Raw genomic sequence first — 15,692 nt, 5'->3', positions numbered from 1 at the left:
AACTGAAGCATATTCCAAAAATCATAATCGCCAAAATAGCTATTCAGCAAAGTGGAAACTGCAGCAAGTGTTGCGTTGGATCGAAGTTTAGTTCTGGGCCTTGCAGCTCACATTCCACATACGGAGTGCATTAAGGACGTCAGTCGGCCACACGGCTCCGCTTTAAACCAGATTTTCCAATCGACAACATGCTGCAAAGCCGAAGCGAGTCTCCGACGGCCGCCGCTCTCGTTTTCGGAGCGTCGTTTAAGAATCTACATGTGAAACGCTCCATGCAGAGCGGCGCATGTTGAGTGAAACACTTTTGGCTTCTGTGTTTTGGCCGGTGGCTTCATGCACATTTGCGTCAACCTTGCATGTGCGGTCGCACGAGCTCTCCAGCTGCAAACGTACAGTAAAGGGTCCGGTTTTAAGAAATGAACTCGTCAACAGCAGCTGGAGCAAATCTTTTTATTATGTCATCGCAAACTGCAATCTAAAAATACATCCATTTTCATGTATATACACGTCGACTCCATCGGGTTTCCCCCGGTTGCTGCGTTCCAGCTCGGTAACCCGCCGCTAGTTGGACACGACGTCGGTCGTCACGATGGTCTCGCCGTTCCGGTTCTTGGCTTTGCAGATGTACTTTCCGAAGTCGATGGTCTCCATGTCCTCTAAAGTCAAGACGCTCTGGGAGATCCTCGTGGTGTGGCTCATTCCTCTGTTGACCAGCCTCCAGGAGGTCTGCGTGTGAACCGGGCGACGACCCTGACGAACAAACAGGACTCATATTGGGTTATTATGACCCACTGACAATAAATTCACTGTTCACAATATAAAAATGTCTGAGTGGACAGTTTAATCAAAGCGACCCGACATGATGAACTCAGGTTGCTGATGTCTTTGGTCCTGCATCAAGGTCGGGCTTCGTGCCGTCTCACCTGACCAGGATAAGACCAGGTGAAGCTCACGTCGGCCTCCGGCTCGCCCAACACGGTGCAGGTCACGTTGACGTTGTCGCCTCCACCGACTGACCCCGGAGAGACTTCGAGGCCCACGAACGGCGGCCCACTGGGAACTGGTGACGAGGAACGGGTTAACGACGTTAAAAACGTGTCACATTTATGGACTGAAGCGTTAAAACCTCCAGCAGTGCAGTTTCTCTCTCTCTCTCTCTCCACCTGCCAGTCAAACATGCCACGGGAGCTTAATTTGACCTAAAACCCCCTCCTCCGTGCACACACACACACATACACACACACACTTTCCATTCCATAAATTCACCTCTCTTCCTCCCATTTGCAAAAGCTCGACTGTTTCCATTTCAGTTGGAAACCGTCCACATGAATTGAGCTCAGCAGAGAGGAGCGAGGGCGATTTTTAACAGCTGAGAAATACAACCTCTACCTGGAGGCTGAAAAAAAACGCCTCTCACTGTCACACAAACGCTTGAATTATAGTTTTATTGAATAAAAATGCAATGAAACCATAATTCAAGCGTTTGTGTTTGGCAGTTAAACACACAGGAGAAAAAATAAAAAGGGTGCCCGGTCCCGCACCCTGAGACTCCTCACCCTCCACGTAGAGCAGCTGGTACTTGGTGGAGATCTGCGGGGTGCCCTTGGTCACGGCCTTGCAGTAGAAGACCCCCTGCAGCTCCGGGCTGGGGCTCTGCAGGACGAACCCCTTGGTGGGGTCGTAGGTCACCTGCGTCCCGTTGGCCGGGATCTCCTCCGGCGGCACCTCTCTGTGCAGGGACACCTTGGCCTGCGGGTCGGTCACGCGGCACGGCACCACGGCGGGCCGGTCCGGGCGCAGGTACACGATCTCGAAGTGGATGGCGGAGGGGACGAAGAGGTTGTCTTTGTCTGTTTTAAGAGGGGGAGGAGGGGACAGGTGTGAGGTTGGGCTCTGCGACCAAAACACACACCTGAATGAAGACCATTGACTCTTATGGGTGTGTTTGATGCAGCGAGGGGTCGTTTCTACTGCTCATATGAATGATACCAAAGCATTGCTTCATGTTAGACACACACTACAATGAATCCATGTCATGAAAGTGACATCATGTGCTCGGTGGGGCTTGCGGGGTTGCTTTGCCTCACCTGTGAAATAGATGTATGAGACGTAGGTGCGCTCATGGTCCCTCTCGCACTCGGCGCCGTCGCACACGATCACCCAGCAGCTGTAGGGCCCCGTGTCGGCTGCAGAGGGCGACGTCAGGATCAGCTGGCTGTACTTGTCGCTGGGCTTGATGCTGAAAAGGCGGGAAACCAACACACACAAAAAACAAACAGAAATGAGACTTTCTCACACTCGGCGTCAGCTCGTAGCGCGACAAGAAGACGGCTACAAGTGTTTCAAACCTGAGGCGCGAGTCGTTGAAGGTGTCCAGGTAGGACGGGTACGACCACCCGATGGAGTTGCCCTTGCAGCGCAGTTCCATGTTCCTCCCGGGGGGGAGATTGGTGCTCGGTGCCAGGCGCAGGAAGCGGCCCTTGTCTAAAACCTGGGTCAGCAGGGACTGGCCTTTCCCGCCGCCGTCTTTCGGTTTGGGCAGTCGCACCTTCACCCGCTTCCCGCCCGGGCGGATGCGGTTCTCTCCTACGTCTTTTCTCCGCTTGACCTGCTGGCAGGCCCCTGGGTACACAGAGGAGAGGGAGGAGGAGGAGGGGGAGTGAGAGCCAAGAGATGATGAAGATAAGCCCAGACACGGTGTTCAGTTTGCCCATCTAAGCTGCTCTCGTGTCCCCCCCCCCCCCTTCCCTCCCAGCTGTGACAACAGTTGAGCAGGAAGTGTGGATTCCTTATTACTGGCACACAATGTCCAGGACCTCTGGACACGTGAAGCATTGAAGACCAAAAACAAATCCGTCTTTAGCGCCGTGTGGACTTCCAGGGTGTTGTTCCATTCCTGCGAGCAGACTTGATGAGAACTTGGAGCAGAGGTCAGCGGAGGAGGCTTGTTTAATTAGAAACGCCTGCTGCGTGCCTCAGATGCAGCTGGTTTGAGTTGGTCTGCAGAAGTACTTTGCAGAAGTACTTTGCAGGAAGAAAAACTTCACACAACTCTGATGCAAACTTTGAACAATTAACATGCATTATATACAATTCAGACGGAGCAGATTAGTTGCAGTGAGAGACGAAAAAAAGACTCAAGTGTGAAGGAGATCTGTCTCCCATTCTGCACCCGGTCAAAGAAGACCGGGTGCCCTCTGCCAACCTACACAACTTCAGATTATTTCATCCTCCTCTCTACCTCCAGCTTGCACTCAATGTTCTCAGGACCAACAGTTGCTTTAGCTTCAACCGCTAAGTCCACGAGACAGACGCGTGGAGACTGCACTCACCGTTTTGGAGCTCCAGCCCGAGCAGCGCCAGGCAAAGCAGGACCCAGAGCTTCATGCTGCTGTGTGCCGACGGGATGGCGAGCTCTGCTGGGACGGAGAGAGTCGGGACGAGTTTTTTCAGTAGGAACTCTGCAGGCTCCGGCTGCCCTGCCTAGATTTCCAGCTCCATCCTCCTCACAGAATGAGAGGAATGGGGAGGAAAATAAGCTCCGAGCCCTTTCTGTTTACTCCCCTCTGTCCTCAGACCACAGGAGCAGAAGCACGAACTCTGAGGCCCTCTGCTGGAACCGCAGTGTAAAACCCCTTCAAGGCTTCTCTTGAAGCTCTTCCTCACATCTTGAAGATTACTGTCACCGGCTGTGATGTCACTCAAAGGGATGTTTCAACACGCGCAGTGTGTTCCCCATCCTTTGTCATGTGTACTGTCTGCACACACTGCAGCCGCCGCAACAATGCAGCGTGCATGCTACGTTTACGTGCAAGTACTTTTATACACTTGTGTTTTTTATTCCATCTGTTCATTTAATGTTTGTCTTACTGTTTAATTTTTTTATTTTGTTTTATTACTCTTCTACTGTTTATATTGATTTTTTTATTTACTTGTGAGCAGTGCTGCTGTAATCCTGTAATTTCCCCACTGAGGGACTAATAAAGGATTATATAATCTTATTTTATACATACAATTTAAGACGAGCTACTTCCTCATAACATGGCACCCTGAACTTTGACCCCTCTTGCTTATGTTCGCTGTGCAGAGGAGTGGACGAGTCAGAAAAGCATGTTTTCGAATGTAGCAGAACATCTTGTTATTTTCTGGCAAACTGCTTTAACAGGTGATGTAGTTTATACTAAATATTGTTCTGGCATAGTATAATATGAGAGTATGGGTGTAGGAGCCGTGTATTTGATTGTGTTTATGTTGAATAGGTTTCTTTTTTGTATATTTTGCAGATATTACTTCTGTATTTTTGCTTCAATAGGGTGTTGAATGCAGGGTTTTTACTTCATGTCGTGGAGTATTTTCACATTACTGCAGTAAAACATCTGAGTACTTGTTCCACCGCTGTGAGGATTGTATGTTTGTCCTGAACCAAAAGCTTTGCATAAATGGCCACACGGGGGCGACATCTACATTATAAAATGATTAAGTTCTTTCATTTATGGCACAACTTTCAGATTTCATTAAAACAGACAAAAAGCGACTTAAACACAACCACCTTGAGGAAGTGGTCATACAAAAAAAGAAAGAAAAGAAAACACCAAACGCCGTCTTACTGGAAAATACATTTATTGTACTTGTGCAGCTGTTAAAAGTGACCGTGTATCATGACCCTGTGTTTGCTGCGACCCTGTGACCTCACTGGAGGACTCCACACTGTTCATGTGGAGGCTCAGTGCCTCCAATCTGCTTCTGAGACGAGCTTCTTCTGAGCTTTTGTTCCACGTTCATTCAAACCGCTGCACTGCACACGTCGGGGCTCAACACCATAACTTCTTTTTAAAAGGCAGTGCCAGTAATGAAGATGCTACGCAGCTACACGTCCGCTTGATAAACACAATGTGACACAAAAGAGTAAAAGCTTTATTACGGAAACCAAACAAAAGCTCTGCAGCATCATTTTTACGTCGAGCTTCCCTTTTTTTCTGTTTCTCGTTCGGGTTCAGCTGCTTTTTGTCGGTCAGACGAATCATTTTGTGCATTCTTTGTGAAGTCGACAGGTTGGTTGAACGTTTCACCTCAAAGTCAAACCACAGTTGCTTCCACGTTGTCTGTGAAACAGTAAACACCACAACGCCCTGACGCATGCAGCCGATGCAACAAACATGAAACGCTGCTGTTTTTTTCGCCTCTGAGGCCAGGACGTGGTTGCCAGTTCCTTAAAATGCTCGCCCAACCTGGCAACCTGGCCATGTTACTGTCGAGCCTCGCACATTAAATCCCCCTGAATCACCAACATCCAGAAGTTTCTACTGTTACCTAGAGCTCACTGAAACGGACAGGGATCCCCCTGAAAGCACCGAATCTTTACGTTCAGCACAAGATGTCTCTTCAACCCGGAGATGAAGCAACACCGAGTGCTTAAAGTAGGACGTCCACCACAAGAGAAGAAAGCTGGAAAAGGACTTCAATGATGCGGCGAGACAGATATATACATGTGCTGTATCTGCAGTAAGACTTGTAATGCATTTTTGTGCTTCCTGTTAGGTGTCAACGTGCTCTGGTTGAGAGAATATCATTTCATGAAGGTCTGTATCACAATAGCACAAGATATCAGCGTGACACTACAACAGTCATTTATCTGACGGTGAATAAAACAACACTACCACTAAAAATACTTCTTGAGCAGAGCTCCGTAACAAATAAGGATCTGCATATTCAGATTGTAACAGTTCATAGATAAAACACACCCTCTAGCAAAAGTACAAAAGTAAACCTGTGCTGACTTTAAAGCCGCCACCTCGACAGCTCCAGATACCTCAAGCCGGACTTTCTCCACCTGCACTTAGTGAACTTCCATTAGTTGAGTCATGACATGCTAAGCGCCTACAAATCTATTGGACATATTGAATATTGGTCTAAAAAATGACAGGTTATTTCCTCCCATGAGACATATTTCAACTTGACGAACGACAGCATCCCTCTAACCTAAAGAAAGAACAATGAGTGCTTCTACTACAAGCTAATATTACTTTTTTTTATAGTAGTACATAATTGGTTTATCCAAAACTAATAATACTCTGGAGGAATAAAATGGAAAGCACAGATTCCCAAGACATTACATATACAAAAAAAAACACTTGTACAAACCTGCCTAAAGTGTAAAGAATACCAGAAAAAGGAAAAGTCAATAATGAGAGAACGGCGTTGATGCAGTCTTGCGTAGACTGCTTCAGTGTTAAAGGAACATCACCCTCCAGTGTGTTACCTGTCCTTTTTTGTGAGTCTCCGTGCTGTCCGTAAAGCGCAGTGTGACCTACAGGGATGCGAGTCCGCATCGCGTGGTCCAGAGATCTGACGCCGCCCGTGTGAACAGGTGCATCAAGGCAGCGCTGCATTGTGCTTCCGTGCATCTGTCGCATTCGCAGAGTCCCGTCGCTTTAACACTGGCTGGTCTTCTCCGGGCAGGTGAAACCCTTTTGGTCTTTTCCAGCCGCACCTGCGCCGGATGGCTTCTCCCCGCCGGTGTCGCCGTGTTCCTGGGCGGCGCTGCCGCTGCCGCTGCCCTTGACCGGGCCGCCGCGAAGCCTGCGCTGGCGCTCCTCGCTGTGCCAAATGCCGTAACCGAAGTAGATCAGGAAACCTGAGAGAAAATTGATTGTGAAGGGCAATGTTTGCTGTCTTGATGAGAGTTGGATGAGATCAATACCACTTTGATAGCTGTTTGCTAAATACAAAGCTACATCTTAGCTAAGCTTAGCTTAGCTTAGCTTGAACGAATGACAAAATCCGTCTACTATCACCTCTAGAGCTCATTAACACGATATATATGTATTTTCTTTGTTTAACTGAGGGTTAAAAGTGTGAGGGATTGTGTGCCAAACTATTTCGCAGCAGTGACTTAAGCTGATTTAACTAGCGGCCCTAAGCTAAGCTAACCGTAGACGCTCTAGCTTCATGCTTGACATACACTTGAGAGGGTGTACTGAGCTTGAACTCTTGACCAAAACAAAGCGAATAAGCATATTTTCCACGAGGCGTCACTCACCCACGGCCATCCACACGGAGAAACGTATCCAGGTGTCTCCACTCAGCTGAACCATGAGGTAAATATTGACGAAGATGCTCAGAATGGGCAGAAAAGGCAGAAGGGGAACCTGCGACGCAAACAAGCAACAAACAAAAAAATCTAGCATCAGTGTGTTTGTGCTGCCGCGTCGTGAAAGCGGTGCACTTGTCGCTCTGCCACGCACCATGAAGGAGACCTTCTTGGTGGTCTGAGGCTGCCGGCAGACCATGAAGACGCAGCTGCTGAAGACCAGCAGGCACGCGGTCAGGAGCACCAGGATCCACACCTCCATGCACACGATGGCGTAGATGTGGTACGTTGTGAGGTAGCTGACCACGCACACGACCAGCACTGCGGTGTGAAAACACACACGCATTAAATCTGACGTCTTTTTTTCACATCATTAAAGAAAGAACAATAAGATGTGAACCCGGCCTGCTTACCGAGCACGCAGATGGTCATGTTGACCACACTGGAGGAATTCTCCGAGGGCGAGGCGGGAGGGTGCAGGACGGCCTGCAGGGCGGAGCCGCCGGCGTTCAGCATGTTCAGGTGGGACTCGGACTCCGTCAGGTCAGACTCCCCGACCTCGGAGGACAGGTAGTGGCTCTCACCGGGGCCGGGCCGCCGCTCCATGGCGCCATCTGGCTGGTATCTGAGCCAGTCAAAGATTTAAAGGTCACGAGTCTGCGTTTGCATTTCGCGACCTGTTTTTGCATGCAGCCTCCTTTTACGCGGCGACAAAAGCACTTTCATTGTCAAACACGTGCTCGGTTTTACTTTACAACCGCGGCCTCTGAATCCAGTTGAAACCGGTGATGGAAACACTGGGTTTGTGTTCACGCCGCCGTGGTGATGAGTCACCTCGGCGCAACCGGCAGAGGTGTACAGTGTGTCCAGAGTTTAAAGGTACAAGGAGGCTGAGTAAACACTTTCATTCACTCCATCAGCCACACAAAGGATGCATTCACGGTTCTTACATCACCAGAGTGATGCAACACCACGAGGCGTGTGTAATCGTGCCTGTGGGGCTTTTTTAGAAAAGCTAAAAGGGGAGCTGTTTCACAATGTTACACAAATTTAAGACTTCTTGGTTGTTTCTTTTTGCAAATGTACCCACCTGAGAATCAGCACGCAGGCGGCAACCAGCGAGTACGCCAGCAGCGTCCCGATGGACATCATGTCCACCAGCGCTTTGAGGTCAAACAGGAAAGCCATGATGGCTACGGCGGGCACAAGAAAACAACGCAATTAACGGCAACACTTTCCTCTTCCAGAGAAAATGTATTCATTCAACAGGATCTCAAATGACAGGGAAACATTTACACCCACAATTATAGTTTGAAAAGCAGTTTTCTTCAGATGCCCCCGCCCCATCCCACAGATGTGCACATCGTCAGATGCAAATTAAACTTCATGCAGATGTTTTCCCCCGGACCGGCAGCTGCGATCGCGTCCGTGCCGAGTGCCGTTTGATGTGAGATGCACCGCGGTGCAGCCCGCTCTCTTGTATCTCAGCACCAGACTCCTGCATGGAGCGGATCTCAGCGCCGCGGCACAAACACGGAGCTGCTCCCCGGAACATTGTATTAAAGCAAATAAAAAAAGAAAACAAAGGAAGCTCCCCCACCCGCCCTCGCCCAGGTCTACCAGTGGCTCTGGACGTGGCCTGGGTGCTTGGGTTCCTTCCCAGGGTTCACATCTGCCGGTCACTTCCCCAGGTCCATCAGCTTAAAGGTCAAAGCCCCAGCACCTGAGCACAGTGAGCACGATGCAACCGCACACCACACCTCACAGCAGAGCCTTTTTTAATAATCTATGAGCACCACAACAATCCCCCAAAAGGCCCATCTGTTTGTATTTCTTCTTTATTCTCTCATATCAGGAGTTTCAATGTCCTCTCCGGTAGAAAGTTTCACTGTGCGGTCAGAATTGTGCTCTTTTACGACTGCGACCGCTTGGTTTGCGGACGTTGAGCTAAGATAAGCTAACCGCCTGTGGTGTTAGCCGTGTTTCCATGTGCATGTTGAATGCGTTAGAAAAGCTGTATGGAAACAGGAAAAAATGTGATAGGACTCCCATCAATTGGACTATGGAGCAAAGTGTGTTAGCTCCAAACCAGCTGACGGAAAACGCGCCTATCTTTTTGCACCGTTTCAAACGTTTGCGTCAAACTAGCTTAACATCTGAATGGAAACAAAGCTAATGTACTTTGGGGGTCATACGTGGGGTTATTTCCTGGACTGAAGTGGTGAACAAAAATGATTTCCAGTAATTTACAGCCTCTGCAAAGTGTGTGATGTTTCCTCTCATGCTTGTGGAAACACCATCGCCACGTTTAAACATGCAGCCACCAACCACCACCACCACCGCCACCACGTGCACTGATGAGATCCCCAAACTAAGTCCACGACACAACCCCACCACAGGACGGGTCCTGGTCCCGGGAGCTTACCCGCGGTGGTACCCGCCGCCATGGTGGCGGCCACAGGAGACTGGCGCTTACTCACTTTGGACATAAATTTGAACAGAATACCGTCTCGCGCCATGGCAAAGAGAATGCGCGGCAGAGGGAACATGGAGCCCAACAGGCTAGGGAGAAGAGGGTTCATGGTTAAAGTTGAGGCAACAACATGACACCTGCACAACTGTGAAAGACGAGCATGTGTGTGAGTGAACGCAGGAGGAGGGAACCTCCTGAAAACTTGACTTTTTTAAGGAGCATGTTGAAGTGTGGGTGAGTTTCCAGAAGAAGAAGAAAAAGCCAAATGATCATCTGTGTCTGTGTCTGTCTTTCACATTTGATTGGTGGAGGACGATTAGCAGGAGTCATCTCACTGACCGCTCCCTGGCTCTCACCTGCTACTACACCGGAGGTCATAGTGGCAATAAGCGGGGTCTTCGTCTTTGGATTGATTCGGGCTAAGCCTTTGAAAAGCACCCCATCCTGCGCCATAGCATAGATTACGCGAGGCATGGGGAAAATGGAGCCCAGCAGGCTGCATGAGACGGCAGAGACATGCAAAGACCAACACGTTAGTTCAAAAGCCCCAAACACAGAGACACACATTTACACCAACAATCACATCGTCGAAGCTCCAGAGCATGCTGCTTCAAATTAAAGGGACAGTTCACCGCAAAATCAAAGAGGCACGTCGGCCTTATCGTCAATTTAATTGTGACTGTGTGACGGTCGGCTTGCGGAGGACCAATATGTTTTTATATTTTGGGGTGAACTGTACTTTTTTAAGTTAAACAAGTGTCTTTCTTTCCTGTTGGCGCGTTTCACACCAGCCGTTAACTTCCATCAACTTCAATCGATGGAAAACAATAGATCTATTGTAGTTGTGTCACTAATGCCAAATGTTATGATGTCATGTTTGAGAGTAGATTGTCCTTGTTTGGTTTCTAGTTTTAAGAGTTTAGAGTTGAACTTCAAGGGATGTCATGTGACCGTGAGTAAGTTCAAACATGTGAGAGCACTAAAATGTGTGTCAGAGGGATTTCGCAATCGTGAAAACAACAATTGCCAGAGGGGCGGATCCCCCAAAGTAACAGCCTGAACACCAAATTGAAAGCACATTACTGATAGAGAAACCGCTCAGGGAAGAAAGACAGAAGTCACACCGACATATTGTTTACAGACAAACCTGCCCATCTTTTTTGTTGTGATACTGCAAACTAGTACATGACAAAAACATGCAGAGAGAATTAAGCACTGCACCCGCTATGTCCCACTGAGCGCCAGGAATCAATCCGGTCATAAGACAGACAGACAGAGACGTGTGGTCAGAACGTTCGACCCGTTCTCCTTCACCATTATCACCCATGTGTAAGCATGCACGTCGATACTCGTCGTAGTGTAAACACAATCTGAACGCTTTTCGTCCCCCAGTGGAATCTGACACTGTGTCCTGAGCTTATTTGATGAAAGCAGATCCAGTGTTTACCTGGTGGAGAGAGCACACAGTGACCCAGCGGCGACCACGTATTTGGCCGGGCTCCAGCCCACGTACTCGAAGGCCATGGGCAGAGGGCTCTTCTCGTCCAGCAGGTAGTAGGGCATCATCAGCGTGAGCGCGGCGGACACGCCGAAGTACGCCAGGAAACACACGGTCAGCGACACCACGATGCCGATGGGGATGGCCCTCTGGGGGTTCCTCACCTCCTCGCCTGTCGCGCACAAACACACCCGACGTGTCGACGACATTTTTCCGCGTCTCTACGACCGCGATGGCGCCGCCTTCGCGGCCCGATCGACCGACCGGCTCACCTGTGGTGGCGATGCAGTCGAAGCCGACGAAGGCGTAGAAGCAGGTGGCGGCGCCGGCCAGGGTCCCGCTGAAGCCGAAGGGCATGAATCCCCCGACTCCGTAGTCGCTGCTAACGTTGGCCGTCGCCGACAAGTTCCTGAAACGTATCGACTGTCAATTCACAGCAACAATTGGACGAAATGAGGATGAGAATATGACGAAATATGAGCCCATGAAATACACCTCGTGGCCTTTTTACAATCTGCATTCGTCACCTTGTTACTACGGTGACATTTATGAGGGATTCCTCGGTTATCTTCCAGTTGTCCGTGTCTCCTTTGACGAAGCCGGAGATGATGACGAACAAGAGCACCAGCACGTTGACGGAGGTGAAGACTTTATTCACCCAGGCCGACTCCTTCACACCAAACGACAGGAGTCCTTCGAGGAGCAAAAAGGGCAAATTTGCCGGGAAATAAATACATTCACGATGGGATTCTCGATCTTGCATTCATCTGGTTTGGATTAAATATATTGCATCAGGTCTACACATCTCTGGTTATTCAAAATAACCAAACACTAGTGGTCGACATAATTGTTGCTCTGGCAGGCCAATGCACAACACATACTATGTCTTCACTTTCAGCCTTAGCGTGTCATGTGCGTCATGTGCGATTTAAATCCCGGGACTGTCATGAATCTGACCACGGGAAATGAAAATGGAGGAAGTCATCAACAGCTACTGGCCATGATGTGTCCTCGGCTGCGACAGCGGAGCTCGTCAGTGACCTGAGGTTGTGGAGAAACCGTAGTCGTACGGGCAGATCCCAGATTGTGATTGTGTGTGACTGTGGGAAAGAGAAGCAGGGTGCTGCTGAGGACTAGCAGGGTTTCAGGGAGGGGAGCGAGGGTTGGGGGGGTCGTGGTCTCCCAGTGTACTCACACTGCCTATGAGGCACTATGTCGTGCCATCTCTTTATTGGATTGTGCCATCTGGGGCTCGTGAAAGTTGATAAGTACCAATCCTGGTTTCTGTTCTTTCTCACCAGCCCCTGATGCAACATATCGTTTTCAGCCTTTACTCGCTGCCTTACCAGAAAGCAGCAGAATCAGACACACGGCAAAGAAGTCAGGATACTGCGCCAGACCGGGAGAGTTCATGCTGAAGTAGGTCTTACAGAACACCTCAATGTGCCCTCCTATCATTTCATCAAATGTGCCGCTCCAAGCCCGGGCGACTGAGGAGGTACCTGGAGGGGGGGGGGGGGGGTGGAGAGAAATGAGCATCTTCTTTAAAACAACCCCATGATTCAAACACAGTCACCTATAGCTCACCTATCACGTAGGAGAGGATGAGGTTCCAGCCGGTGATGAAGGCCCAGATCTCCCCCACGGTCACGTAGCTGTACAGGTAAGCCGAGCCGGTCTTGGGGACGCGCGCGCCGAACTCGGCGTAGCACAGGCCGGCCATGACGGAGGCCAGCGCGGCGATCAGGAAGGAGATGACGATGCTGGGGCCCGAGTTCCCTTTGGCCACCTCGCCGGCCAGGACGTAGACGCCGGCGCCCAGCGTGCTGCCGACTCCCAGGGCGATGAGGTCCACGGTTCCCAGGCAGCGGCACAGCTTGGAGTCCTCCAGGCTCATGTCGACCACTTTCCTGCGCACCAGGGAGCGGCTGAACGACAGGACCTGCTCCAGCATGTTGGCGCCTGGGCGGGAGGTGGGGGGGGGGAAACTGAAAATACCTGTGCAGCCTCAGTCTGAGCTGGAGACATTTCACATGCAATGAGCGTGCGTGAGATCATGTGCGTGAACCAGAAGGTGTGCACGCAGCATGAAGGCCCTCGACGGTGACGCACGTGAAGAAGATGATTTCCTCTCACCCGATCACCCATTCCCTTATCTCAGCATCAATATTTGTATTGTGAAAAGCAAAGGTCGGGTCTGGGAGCAGTTTGAACTGCGGCAACTTCTGCGTCCGGAGCGGCGCCGACGGCTCGTTCTCCTGGCGAGAACGCCGAAGAGCGAGTTGCATAACGCGTCAGGGCGACACGAGCGCAGGATGGGGACTGTCGAGAGGGACGTTAAGCCCTAAAGCTATGGAGGATGATGGGAACGCTGCCAAGTGTGGGGAGGTTTGTACAGTAAATGTCTCATTAAAGTTCATTGTTTAGAATTAGCGTGCAGATCTAAGCTCTCAAAGAGCTGCATTCATGAAACGGGGCCGTGAATGCAGCCGTTCCAGTATCTGTCGTTACTAATTACGTGGGGGAAAAAAAAAAGACAAACTGTAAAGTTTCCTTTGTTTTTCATTGTCTTTTCTCTAAAGATGTCTCTTTTCATCAGCGAGCTTGCCGGGGATCCTGCCAAACATACAGTACACGCATGAATATAATAAGATAAAAGATAAAAGAATGAAAACAATAGCGTCCAGCTTGCTTTTGAAGATTAAGCTTTCAGCTTTGAACCCAACACTTTTATTTTCTTGACCATAAATGAACACTGACGACCGTCCAGATATGCATTGATCTCCATTTAAGTGTGGTGGGACATGAGTTTTGGATGTGACGGCTCATTAGCATTACAATGCAGCATCTCCAAGGATGCAGTGAATGAAAAAAGTGAAGCTTGCAAAGAAAAAAAATCTGATTCAAGCACGTGAAATTTCTGTTTTTAAACCTACAAAATAAAGTAATCTAGGTAAGACATCCCCTGCACTATTATTCCATGTGTGTTTTACATTGCACAATAACCCCAACGGGTCATATCTTACACATAATGTTCAATTTCTCTGCAAAGATTTCCAGCTCTTGCAGCAGTCTGACTATTAAAACCCGACACTGTATTTAATTTGACGCATGCACCTACCTCGTTAGACTGACAGTGTGTGGATGTGGAGTCTGAGAGAAAGTCAGAAGTGTCGCTGCGTCCTCCTCCTTCTTTGCACGGCAGCTCAGCGCAGGTAAATGTCACGTTAGATCCACTGCTCTCCCTGTGGACTGCTGCAGAAACTCTGCTCTGGACACTTATTCATACGCTGGCATGTGCACTGAGTGCAGCGGTGCTTTCACGCCGCCCCTCTGGCCACAGTGCTCCTTCATACGCTGTGCCCTGGCCTTGCCTCTCTGCACTCCAGCCTCCAGTCCCACCGCTGACAGTGGAGTGACGTCCCCTGAGCAAGGGGAGGCAAGAAGGGGAGGAGGAGGAGGAGGAGGAGGAGGTTGGGGGCCCTGGGGAATGGTCAGGGTGGGAGGGGTGCTCCACCTCCATGCATGAGGTTTTTGGGGGAGTAAAACTGTGTCAGCTCGCACACACACACACACACACACACAGCGGGGACAGGGAAGAGAAAGGAAGGAGTCTTGATGGTAGTATTTGTAATTTCCAGCGCACTTAGAGAGCCCAAGCTGCCCAGATGCTTACAGGCTGCTGATAAATGGTTAGGCAACTGGCGTGGACAAACATTGAGGCAGACACTTGTGTTTACCCAGTGCGGTCCACAGGAGTGCTGCTAAAAGCATGGGTGCTGATTGGTCAATGAAGGGTGGAGGAGCTACAGTACCTGAGGGGGGGGTTAAGTCCTCCTAATGGAAGGCAGGTATTGCTCAATGTCCCCTGAGCTATTGGACCCATGGACATAACAAAATCAATAGCACACAGCGCCCTGTGGTACGCCACCAGGAGCCTGGCATCTCCAAGGCAACTTCACTTGAGCTCTTGCAGGAATTCAAAGAAGAAGAAGAAGAAGAAAGAGGCACATTTTTTTCCATCAAAACACTGCCCGCTAAGGTTGAGTTTGCAGCGGTGATCGTTTCTGCCAAGACCGGCTCAAACCAGCTCAAGACCTCAGTGGGAAGGTGGCAGCTGGCAGCGAGGAACGCCGCGCAATCCGGCATGACAACAGCCAACACTCCCTTGAGTTTGTCCATCCAGCCAAGCAGTCAAATATCATGGCCCAGCGCCCACCAAACCCTGGCTGCGGGGTTGATTATCTGACCTGCATGCTGATGGGAAAGTCAATGTTTTCCTTGGTTGGTGGGCAGGCTGGAGACACTACTGTCTTAAACACACACACACACACACACATTGATCTGTTGTACAAAGTGAACCTGAATGCATTCATCACATTCAACGCAAATACAGCCACAAACAAGCTGCACTGACTGATGTCCTCAGGAGGACTCGCTGGCGGGGTGTGCGTGATGCGTTGGTGCGTGCAGCTGGTCGCTGTAACCATGGAAAGGATGGAAAGGAGTCACCGGCCCGCCGTGTGTCTCGCTGTTGACATGCGCTAATTCTGTGAAGCCAATTGAATGCACTTGCCCTCCGATGGCTGAGTGACCCAGCTTCAAAAACGTGGATATGGTCAACAGATTGA

The 15,692-nt window shown here is 49.9% G+C and overlaps 2 protein-coding genes across 3 annotated transcripts; both read right to left on the bottom strand.

Moving 5' to 3' along the window:
• Positions 1-435: 435 nt before the first annotated feature.
• pdgfrl (platelet-derived growth factor receptor-like) lies at positions 436-3,509 on the bottom strand. Its single transcript, XM_068586615.1, has 6 exons — positions 3,333-3,509; positions 2,349-2,622; positions 2,088-2,239; positions 1,557-1,850; positions 924-1,060; positions 436-750 (listed from the first exon to the last, which is right to left on the bottom strand). The coding sequence occupies exons 1-6, from the start codon at positions 3,385-3,387 to the stop codon at positions 562-564; spliced, it is 1,101 nt and encodes a 366-aa protein (XP_068442716.1). The 5' UTR covers positions 3,388-3,509; the 3' UTR covers positions 436-561.
• Positions 3,510-4,603: 1,094 nt separating this feature from the next.
• slc7a2 (solute carrier family 7 member 2) lies at positions 4,604-14,466 on the bottom strand. 2 transcript variants are annotated; one of them, XM_068583225.1, is made up of 12 exons: positions 14,183-14,466; positions 12,649-13,023; positions 12,408-12,563; positions 11,589-11,754; positions 11,334-11,470; positions 11,011-11,233; positions 9,920-10,059; positions 8,181-8,283; positions 7,504-7,715; positions 7,245-7,411; positions 7,040-7,148; positions 4,604-6,634 (listed from the first exon to the last, which is right to left on the bottom strand). In XM_068583225.1, exons 2-12 carry the CDS (start codon positions 13,013-13,015, stop codon positions 6,432-6,434), a joined length of 1,983 nt encoding a protein of 660 aa, XP_068439326.1. In that variant the 5' UTR covers positions 13,016-13,023; positions 14,183-14,466; the 3' UTR covers positions 4,604-6,431. The 2 variants fall into 2 exon arrangements, with proteins under 2 accessions (XP_068439326.1, XP_068439335.1); XM_068583234.1 differs by lacking the exon at positions 9,920-10,059 and adding an exon at positions 9,516-9,652.
• Between the last annotated feature and the right edge of the window lie 1,226 nt (positions 14,467-15,692).

This window comes from Clinocottus analis, unplaced genomic scaffold (assembly GCF_023055335.1).
Source record: "Clinocottus analis isolate CAN_PGR_092001 unplaced genomic scaffold, fCliAna1.0.p SCAF_10, whole genome shotgun sequence".
In the NCBI taxonomy this organism is placed as follows: domain Eukaryota; kingdom Metazoa; phylum Chordata; class Actinopteri; order Perciformes; family Cottidae; genus Clinocottus; species Clinocottus analis.
The sequence above is the reverse complement of the archived record's forward strand: the minus strand, read 5'-3'. Positions and strand labels throughout refer to the sequence as shown.